This window comes from Lactuca sativa, chromosome 9 (assembly GCF_002870075.4).
Source record: "Lactuca sativa cultivar Salinas chromosome 9, Lsat_Salinas_v11, whole genome shotgun sequence".
NCBI classification, from domain to species: domain Eukaryota; kingdom Viridiplantae; phylum Streptophyta; class Magnoliopsida; order Asterales; family Asteraceae; genus Lactuca; species Lactuca sativa.
The window spans coordinates 35,394,539-35,406,380 of NC_056631.2; the positions used below are offsets into that span (position 1 = coordinate 35,394,539).

Consider the following 11,842-nt stretch of genomic DNA (forward strand, 5'->3'; position numbering starts at 1 on the left):
TGCTAAAATTTGTCAAATCGTGTTTCAAAATAAAATAAATAAATAAATAACGAGATGACAAATCACGGTGTTACAAAGTTGGCTTAGGCACAAATAAGGAAAAAGGGGAGGCGGGTTGGAAGGAAGTGGCTTTGAAGGGAACATGACTCTGCCCTTTTCAAACCTCCGGCATTGAAGTGAGGCACTACGTGGATCTCATCCACCTTTATAATATTTAAAGAGATAAGATAAAAATGACAACAACAAAGTAATCCTAAATCCCAATGCTATACATATGCTAATACCAAGAAGAATGTAATAAAAGGGAACTAACTATATACCAACATTATTTTTGATGCACTAGATTATAGTTATCTCAAACTACCTTATAAACTACTTTATAAGTTACGATAAGCTACTTTTATGGTCTACCAAACCTTAAATTACAATAAACTATTTTATTTATGCCAAAAAGGCCCAAGAGTAACTACCATGACATAATGTCATCAATATTGGAACATGATGGAGTTATGGTAAGAAATTAGAAAAAAAGATAAATCAAGGGCATTTAGGGCCTCCTCTTTTGGTCTTCCAGTCATTGTAACATGGACATAATTGTTTGTTCCCATAGGTCCCTGGAGGTACGCATAAGCATGTGGCACAACATTTCTGGCAAAAGAACATGCATGGCTTCTTGAAAGCGGTTTTCGAGCACCTACTCGTGCATCTTGGTGCACATTCTACATCACAATCAAACATACCCAAAACAATCATTGTGTTGTTACATAATAATAACTCATGGTGTCACGTCCTAACATGTTCAAATTTCAATATGCGAGGGAAAATATGAACAAATAACTTATGGGTTTTAGTATCTATTGGAAAAAAGATTTAATACTCACCTTGAGGTTGAAGGCTGCCTGGAGTGGCCCCATACTGCAATTGATTATTAGTTAAAGAAGAGGTTAAAACAAGTGTTACTTAGTTTGATGTTAAGTGTGGAATTGGAGGCAATAAAATGTACCATGGTAAAGTTTCCTGGCGATTGTGGTTGAGGTGCCGGAGATGGTGAGAACATCAATTTTGCCTAAACCATAAAACAATATATATATATATATATATATATATATATATATATATATATATATATATATATATATATATATATATATATATATATATATATTAAACCCAACCATCTTAGTAGTATAATAATCAAATAAAGCATTTTTCATAAGAGTCTAATGCTTGTTTATGTGAAAAAGTTTCACATTTGTCTATTTTATGCAAGAAACTAGTTTTATAAATGAAACATGCAACCATGTTTCATTTAAGTTACTGGGTTGTTTGACATTTTTATTTTAAATTGGTAAAAGTATGAATACATAAACCAATTTAATCAATTTCGTTTTTATCTAAATTCTTTATTCTGTTAATCATTCAGAATAAAATATAATCAAAATTGGTTTATTTATATTTAATGCACAATTCTAATCCACAAATCCAGAGGTTTTGGCTAATGACATTTATGTTGTCTTTTCCAAGTCAATATAGGTGATGAGATTGTGGGTTTAAGTCAGGTTAATAACATTAAAAAGTATATACAGATTCTTATCATACATACTTTTTAGCAACAGAAAGAAGAAATGTAGTGTTTCTTACATGGTTGTTTGGGATATGTAGAAGAAGCATCATTCCAATGAATATCATCACACCACTTGCTTTCAATGCCATTATCCCTCGAACCCCAATTAAGGTGTGTGTGTATGTATGTATGTTTTGGTGTTTTAAGGGAGAGACTTATAGACATTAGCTTCCACAAATACCAACAAAGATGAGTCACCAAATTATATATGCAATAGAAATATTTATTTCTATTTATAAACGCCTTTGAAAAGATATAAGAACAAAAAGGTGTAAAGAGCCTTCCAAAATCGTTAGTTTGCCACAATTATCGAGAATATAGTAAGGTGTTTCTTATTAATCGACTCAATTAAACATGCTTCCTCTTATATTATTTTTGTTGTTTTGAGAATATAGTAACTAGTAAGTGATGGTTATGACAGTTTAATGAAAAAATCTTAAAATAAATCATCAATAATGGCTAAGATGATAGATGTTTCTTATTAATTGACTTAATTATGCGATCAACTAAAAGCAAACAATGAATGATACATTTTTTTTATCTAGTTATTTAATAGAAAAAGTCACAAAAAATTATTTATTCAAATTTATATTTTTATAAATGTTTATTAGTACAAATTAAACAAATATCCGTTTGACACTTCAAGTGCAAAAACTATTTATTAAGTTATAACTTTTTGATATTCGTGTATTTGTATAAAACAAGCATTTGTTCATAAAACACTTCCTATGCAAACAAACACATAACAACTTATTAAAAAAATCTGGAAAAACAAGACCTAATTAAGAATAATCATTTCGAGCAATGCTAGCTACTAATTTTATAAAACATTTAACTGATATCGAACACCCAGAAGTTGTATAAAATACTATTTTAATTGATTGGTAAAGAAAACTTTGGAAAAGATATATTTTTCAAGAAGCATGTGAAGCTAGAGAGGAAAGTGATAAGAGTTACTGGGTGGCGTCACATGTGCACCAAAATTTAAATGGGTTCACAAAACGAACAAAAAAACTAATATTGCTGTCATACTCATTTATACCAATGCCACTTCTTCTATCTCTTTATCTCATGCCCGTGAACACATCTTGTTTTGTGTTCTTACACTTGGGGTTTCTTCAACATGTACCTCAAAATAAATCTAAATATCTCTTACAACTATAGCATAAAAAGTAATTCCATATAGCCCGAAACAAATTATTATTCTTTTTTGAGTAAATTATACGAATGGTCTTTATGGTTTGAGATAATTTGTGTATTTGGTCCCTAACTTATTATTATTTTTTTTAATTCGGAAGGTCCATATTATTTGTTTTTGTTACGCGCTTGGTGCATAATGTTTGTTTTTGTTACGCGCTTGCTCCCCATCTTACCTAAAAAAACTATTATTTAAATAGAAAAAAAAACGGTGAGGTAAGTAAGGTAAGGTGATGGTGGGGTTGGGGTGTGTTTATTTGAATAAACAAAAAAATCAAGGGAAAAATAATCTTTTTAGGTATGACATGGACTAATCACGTAACAAAAACAAACAGTAGAGACATTCCGAGCTAAAAAATAAGTTAATGACCAACCGCACAAATTACCCTAAACCATATGGACCATTCGTATAATTTACTCTTCTTTTTTCGAGAAAATATAAATGATTTCCTTTTTTTAATAGACATATGTAACATGTAACCCCTTTCACGTAACAACATCAATCGGTTCTACAAAATTCTTTTGATATGTTCAGACACTTAATTAATTGATGACAAAACTTCAAAAATGGATTTGTGGTTTCACAAAATCTGAAGTTTGGTTATTAATTTAAAAAAAAAAACTCATGATGGTCCCTGTGGTTTCAAAACTTTTAATGTTTAGTCATTTTGGCTCACTCCGTTACCATTTGACCGTTAAATAAAAAACATTTTCGTCATTTCACTACCCAATGACCATTTTTGAGGCTTTCTATTACTTTTTTAAAAAAATAATAAAAAATAAAATAAAATTTAATATGCAAGGGGTCCCCCCCTCTCTCTCCCCAAAATACACCAAGTAATTCGATCACGTCTTCCTGATAACCATCCCCACTCACCACTCATCCTTGTCGTAAGCATCAACTAAATCCAACAACGAAAACTCAGTCGCCATAACCTCCGGCGGAAGCGCCTGGATTGGATCGGCGGTGATGATCTGTCTCAAAGGAGCAAAACCGACATCGTTCAAAAGGGTTTTGTACCAGATTATGTACTCTTTTCTGGACAGCAAAAATATGATGTTTGCTATGTAGTATGAACCCGTGAAACCCTCTTCTTTGTTTGTAATTTCTACCTTGTCGCCTCTTTCATACGCCATTGTTGCTGATGGTGTTTTTTTTTGTCTGCAAATCGGAACAGTAAAGGTTTGTGTGAATTTGAGCTTGGATCTGAAATACACTGATTTACAAATTGCAAACACACATTTTGAGTAATTTTGGGGGAAATTCGATGATGAGTTCTGTTGAAGTGAAAGGAGATTATAGCAAAATCAATCGTTAGTTGCTTCCAAAAATCAAATAATAGTGTTGGAAGAAAAATTAAAAGAGGTTACAGAATAAGAATTACTCTTTGATGAGTGTATGTAACCTTATCGAAAACCAAATTAGCTTGGGATGACATGATACTTTGATACTTTGTGTTTGATCTAAAATTCTAGTTTGTGATTAATAGGTTGAATCGAAGAGGACATGTTGTTGGAACAAATTTCACTATGTTGATTCGGTGATGTTTTGAAATATGGCAATGAATTTGCAGGTCAAGGAAGAATAAGTTGACTTTGTCACACACACGAGAAAGAGAGAAAGAGAGAGGGGTCCATATTAATTTTTATTTTTTCTTTAAAAATAATAATAATAGAAAACCTCATAAATGGTCTCTGGGTAGTGAAATGATGAAAATGCCCTTTACTTAACGGCTAAATGGTAGCGGAGTGAGCCGGAAGGACTAAACATTAAAAGTTTTGAAACCAGAGGGACCATTTGTGAGGTTTTAAAAGTTGGAACCAAAATTCAGATTTCATGAAACCAGAAGGACCATTTTTGAAGTTTTGTCTTAATTGATTTATAATCACAAACTTGCTCGGAAAAAAATTATGGCATGTTGCTTTTAAAGTTCATACGTAAAAGTGTGGTTACCTATTATAAATAGTAATTAATATAAGCCAACTTTTTTCTTATGTGTCATTATGACCGGTGATTCCCTCTTAGCAAAGATTGTTACATTGAAAGCATCATTTCTTGGATCCAAACTATACGTATAACATCCCATATAACTTTGTTTTTGGGTTGACAAGAGGCGCTAATGACTAACATGAACCTGTTTTTAGTTAAAAGTACGTGGCACAATTCTTATTTAATTTTTTTCGGTAGTGAATGGGTTAGACTGATGCCATTTGTCCGTATGGGATCCTACAGTGTTCATTGTTGATGATTTTAGTGTCATCAACATTTTAATGTAGTCGAAATTCTATCTAAGACAAGTGTAACGACCAACAAAATTGAAAATTTCTTTACTCTATGTAGGAGTAGTATTAATAAAGTTGTAGTTCGCTCCGAGACGATTCCACGAATATAAAGTTTGTCAAAAACAGAGTCCGTATGAGAAAGTTATGGTCGTTCAAAGTTGAGATAAAAGTATGTTGCTATTTTGAGAAAGTCAACAGTCAAAGTCAAATGGTCAAAGCTCGGTGCTACGTGCCGCGGTCACATGGTTGTCGCGATGCGGAGATGAAGTGAGCCATGAGGACACATTACATGTACAAAGTTCAACATGTGACTACGACGCAGTCACATGTTTGTCGCAACGCGGTTTTGAAAGGATTATATATATATATATATATATATATATATATATATATATATATATATATATATGTGTGTGTGTGTGTGTGTGTGTTTCCGAGAGAACATTGAACGTTAAGCAATGGCATAGCCTTCGGAAGCATGTTTTAACGTCAATATATGTGAATTAAGTTCAAAGTCGGGGAGCGGCGGTTATGGCTAAGAGATAGAGATCATGAGGTCAGTTAGTGAGGGTACGATTGTTGAACACACTAAAATATTCTCTTGAACCTGGTAGTATGTTATTGTGTTTTCGTAGCGTTAATTATGTAGGGTTGTTAGAACCCAATGTTATTGCTAGAGTCATGATATGGTGCTATTACGAACTCAATGGTAATGTTGACACATGAATTATATTATATGACTCTCGATTTGGATAACCAAGGTTGTGGGACCTAGTCTGTAGATATATGCAATTGAGCTAACGACTTGTAACATCCCCCTCTGGCATGTATCACAATATTGTCCACTTTGGGCCACTCAGCACGAGGACTTCCCAGGGGGTCACCCATCCTGGTACTACTCCCGCCCGAGCACGCTTAACTGCAGAGTTCTTATGGGATCTGTTGCCCTCACGACTTTAAAACGCGTTGTGATAGGGAAGCTATCCACACCCCTTATAAGGAATGCTTAGTTCTCCTTCCCAGCCGATGTGGGATCAGATCTAACCCACTTTCTTGTAACGCTCGTAGATCCGGGCTAGTCAATTTAGAGATAATAGGGGTCGAAAATGACTTTTCAACAAAAGGTTATTTAGAATAAATAATTTTAACTAAGTTATAGTATATGTTACAAGGATTACGTACAAATAAAAAACGCCGAAATCCGAGTTATAACGAAGAAGTTATGACATGTCGAAGTTTCGCGACAGAACCGAAACGACGTTGAATGACGTAAAAAATGAATTTACGTTAGAGTGATATTTAGCCTTAGTGATCGAGCGGTTTTTAGCCGAAACAATCTAAATGAGAATCGAAGATCTCGTGATTAGTAGTGCAACGGTAAAAAGACAGACGAAAACGGACGTCGGATGAAGAAGTTATGATTTTATAACGAAGTTTTCCTGTTCCGGCCTACTAAAAATAATATAATAAAAATAAAGTCAAAATTAGCTAACGGAGTCTCAATGAAAGTTGTAGAGCATAATCTCACCTTCGCGTGGATATAAAGAATGTTGAAAACGGAACTCGTATGCGAAAGTTATGAATTTTTGAAGATCGTGGCACACATACCAAAGCTTATCCGAAGAGTACGCCCAGCGTACTTGGAAATTACGCCCATTGTACTCTAAAATTATGCCCAGCGTAATCCCAGACCCAACAACCTATAAATAGAAATCGATATCAGCCATTTGCCTTGCCATTTTTCTTCCTTTCTCTCTATGTTTTGCATCGTTTTGCGTGCCAATTATATCCCGAAGCCCCGATATCATTCCCGAGCCCCGAAGCAAGTTCCGAAGCCCCGGTGATCCCGAGAAGTGAGATTCCCGAGCCGAAGCTCTACCCGCGAGAAGCCCGTTTTTGTGAAGATCTTCCAGATCTACCGAAGAATATTACTTCTATAAGTCATAGTGCTGTCCGAGCATCGTCTAATCAAGTGAGTGTATAGTCACTTTCATCTTACACATAGATATGAAGTATTTTATAAAATACATGCTATGTGTACATATAATGTTGTTTATATGTGTGAGTGTGTGGTTACTCTCTTCTAACACATAAATATAAAGTATTAGCTATGAAATATGTGCTATGTGTTATATATTATTTGTCTATTTGAGATGGGCTTGGAATTGATATTTTATATGGGTGTTAAATGATTTAAACTATATATGTAATTTATATCTACAAATATGTTGGGTAGAACATGGGTAAATGAAATAGTTGATGTGTGTTGAAAGAATGTGATAAGAGATAGGTGAGGATATATAGGTGATGATAATTAGGTGATGATAGATAGGTGATGAATTATGAGTCTAGACGATGTTGTGGCTACGTATTCATGCGATGACAGTCTATCCCTTATTACGAATTACGAGTCCATGCAATGTTGTGGTTGCGTATTCATGCGATGATAGTCTAACCCTTATTATGAATTACGAGTCCAGGCGATTTTGTGGCTACGTATTCATGCGATTATAGTCTAACGCTTATTATGATTTACGAGTCCAGGCGATGTTGTGGCTGTGTAATCATGCGATGATACCCTAACCCTTACTAGTCACATATTGAGGAAGTGACCCCTGAATCAGTATTGTCTATATGATGCATGCGATGATCCTTAGGAAAAGTTCTTAGGAACAAACATATAAGGAAATAAGATGTAAGGATATGAGAGGTAAACATGATATAGGAGATGACCCTTAGGATAATATCTTTTGGGAATATTAAACGAAGATAATGGGGATGGGTAATCGGGTTGATTGTTTGGTAATTAAATATAATGATTATATTATTGTGGGTTGAAAACCCTATACGCTCACCAGGCTCCTAAGCCTGACCTACTCAGTTTTCTTTGCATTACAGGTGATGGCACAAGAGTATAAGTTGGTGGACTTGACGAGAGATTTTGGATTATAGATCAGTAGTCATAAATAACTATTGTAAGATCTATTTTACACTGTTTATGCTTTTGGTCTGTATCAGAACATGACATCCCGAGGTTTTATTATTTAAGGAAAATACATTTTCTTTAATGAATGCTTTTGATAAATTCTTATCATATTTTATTTTGGGAACAAATTTCGCAACTCTTTTAATCAAAAGATTACTCTGATTTTATAAAACAAAGCATAAACAAATCGGTCTTTTCTGGCTGTGAAATTGGGGATGTCACACGACTTATGGGGTTAGGTCGTTTAGCAGTTGTGATATGGAGTTTAATTAGCATGGTGACAAATGGTTACTAAGATTAACTCCTAATAATTTGGGACAAGTCCTAAGGAACTTGGTATATTGTCCAAACAGATTTAGACATGTGGTTGAGATGTCATACAACATAGACAAGATGCCAAAGGAGAAGTTAGTTTACACTGATTGGACAAGTAAGTGCATGTGGGTGTTTATGAGTTCACAGCAAATGAGTTTTCTATATATAAATGTTTTATATTAAGTGTTTTATCACTTAAATGATTATGCTCTCAAGTTTGAGATTTAGTTGATATGGCCAATAGTTTTAATATGAAAACTATAGTGTACATTAAGGTTATTGTTACAGGGCATTGCTACTAGTTCTATTATGAAAGTTTTAGCATGTCATATGGTTGATACCAACTGTTGGGACAATTGATGTTATTATGTGAATAATTATAAATGAGCATATTGGCTATAAGCGAATAATATTAGAATGCATTATATGCTAGTGGTGTGATATACTCCAAAATGAATATTGGAAATCACAGTTTGATATACATGACAATTATCGAGATTTTACTTCTCGTACGTAGTAGTTGTCAGTGAATGTATTCATGTTATAGAACTTAGTGACAAGTCACAATCACAAGTTAATTAGTGACAATTTACGACCATGAATTACCTAGTGACAAGTTACATTCACAAATTACCTACTAATAGGTTATGATTGTAGTTTCATATAGAGAAATCCAATTCATAGGTCCTTGTAGCAGGACAAAGTGACAAGAGGTAATTAGTCCTCATTAGTCATTAGCTTCAGGATAATTTGTACTTTCGAAGATAATAAATATTTGATTATGTAGTAATTAGGATTGTTGATTGCCATATGTCCAATTTTATGTTCTAGGATATTAAGTCTCATGAGTGCAATTTTATTTGCAAGGTTATATCAGTGAATGCGGTTCTATCTGTAGAGTTATATCTATAATGGCTTTCTTATCTGCAAGATTATGTCTTAGAGTGCAGTTCTATCTGTAGGATTCTGTCTTGGGATATGAAATTCCAGTATGTATAGTTTTATCTGTAAGGTTATGTTTTAGGGATGTGGGATTCCCATCTTTGATTATTATATCAGGTTAAATGTTAAAATGTTGCAAATATGTTTTAATTGTTATATTGAAAGCAAAATTGGATTGTTTTGATGGGTTAAAACCCATGTAGCTCACAAGTTTTTTCGACTTACATGTTATTTTTAAATGTGCAATGTACTCAAGTATAAGAGTAAAACATAGAGAGATGCTGATAAAGAAGGTTTATAGAAGGCTTAGTGAAGTCTTTAGGTGGTTTGATCCCTTCTCTTTTACTATGGTTGTTAATATTTTGTTATAGCACTAAACAGTTGTAACTGTAGTAAATAAAATGGAAAAAAAGTTTTTGTAACAGCATATATTTACTGTTGTCGATTTTTACAGTAATTGGACAACCATGGTAAATTTTGAAAGTTAAAAAGTATGGGTGTTACAACAAGTGAATATCTTCCGAGACATGAAGTGCACAATTGGATAACTTAAGAAGACTTGGAGCCAAAATTCTAACATTCATAAAATCTTATATTCATGGAACGGATAATCTTCTAATTGTTAAAGGCATGTGGGTTTCTCTCAACTTGGAATGTTATATGGTCAATGTCTATTCTCATTAAGACTTACCAGTGAAACAAAGACCGTGTTATATTTTGACGTTTATGGATCGGAACCCGAGGCTTTATGTGGTTTTTGGGTACTTTAATGTGATTAGGAATGTGCTAGAAAGACCTGACTTCGTGTTTTCTAAATCTGTTACAAATACTTTTAATAATTTTATTTTGAACTCTAACTTGATTGATATTCTTATGACCGGTGAACGTTTTACCCAGGGATTGACTAAAAAATGAACAAGTTGGATTGGTTCTTAATTATTGGATAGTGGATTGATTAATTTCCTAATTTATCCATTATGATTATTGAAAATATATATGTCCTAATCATTGTCCTATATTGCTTGTGAATGAGGAGTGTGATTATGGCCCTACGACTTTCAAGTAGTTTAATCATTGGTTGGGGATGACGGAGTTTGATATTACCGTTCAACCCTGATTTCATTCAAAGGAAAAACGGGGGTAAGCAAGTTTGTTTACTTTAAAAATAAGTTTAAATTTCTAAAATGTAAAATAAAACAATGGCAAGATTCCATGCGGGATAACTTATATGTAAAACAAATATTATGTTGCAAACTTGGTGTTATTGATAGTAATATTGATGTCTGGTTTGACTGATGGTATTACTGAGATGTGAGATGTCCTTAAAAAGATTTGCCATAATGAGGCTTTTGAAATAAGGGTAAGCAAAAGTATCACTGGTATCGAACCAAACTGGTACCATATAAGGTAAATCAGTTTGGTACTCGGTTCCTCCAAATCGCAAAAAACAGTTCTTGGTACTTTTGGTTGTACCATCAGGTTAGGAGAAATTTGGAACCGACTATCAATACTGATTCCAATCCTCATAACTTTTTCATTAGAGCCAACATATTTTTCTTTGTCTTGGCTACAAGTTAGACTTAATAATTAACCTAATTTGATAAGTAATGATTGAATTTCAAAGCCTCCTACATGGGATAATTGGTTCAGCTCTTTTAATTGTTTTTTTTATCATATTTCGACCTTAATAATTTTTTCTTATCGGTGTAGAACGAGTTAACTTTTTCATGCATATTATTTGATGACTTGGCTATAAGTTAGACTAAAAAATAAAGGGGTGAGCATTGGTCGATTTTGACCTAAAACCGAACCCAAAACCAACTTATTGGTTTTCATAAAATTAGAACCCAACCCAACACCAACGGGTTCGGTTTCTTGGTTTTTTTTTTCGGGTTGATCTGTTTTAAACCCAACTCAAACCATAGAATGTAGGCTTGTGCATGCGATACCATTATGTAAGCATGAATAAGCACTAATGTTTCCTCTCATTTGCGATGTGGGACAGTATATAAAAAATAGATATTGTTTAATAAGTTGAAGAAGGCCTTAGGTTCCATTCATGGAAGGATGTGAGATAACTTGAGTGTGTTTAGAAAACACAATTAAGAAAACGCGCATGCCAAGTTTCAAACATGAGACCTTACGTTCAAAGGAAAAGAGCAAGACCACATGAACCAATCTGCTACTTGTGTCACTATTAAGCAAAACATATTTATATTTTATATCAAATATATATTTTTGTACAAGTTTTATATAATCGATTTGGTTTGGTTTCTTTCGATTTTACCAAATTGTAAAACCGAACTCAAACCGAAATTTTCGGTTTTTGACCCTTATACAAAGCCTCAAAGACTTGTCGGGCTCTTCAAAATCTAAGAGGTAGTACCGGTACATCCAGTTTGGTTCAGTATTCAATACCTTCATCTCAGCCATTTTGCTTCTCGGTATTTTCGGTTTGATATCAAACCCCTAAAATAAACCTGTGTGGTTTGTCT

The 11,842-nt window shown here is 33.5% G+C and overlaps 1 protein-coding gene across 1 annotated transcript; it reads right to left on the reverse strand.

Annotated features, from left to right (window-relative positions):
• Positions 1-422: 422 nt before the first annotated feature.
• Positions 423-1,950, reverse strand: LOC111879492 (protein GAST1). Its single transcript, XM_023875962.3, has 4 exons — positions 1,642-1,950; positions 1,004-1,066; positions 882-915; positions 423-719 (listed from the first exon to the last, which is right to left on the reverse strand). Exons 1-4 carry the CDS (start codon positions 1,711-1,713, stop codon positions 538-540), a joined length of 351 nt encoding a protein of 116 aa, XP_023731730.1. The 5' UTR covers positions 1,714-1,950; the 3' UTR covers positions 423-537.
• Between the last annotated feature and the right edge of the window lie 9,892 nt (positions 1,951-11,842).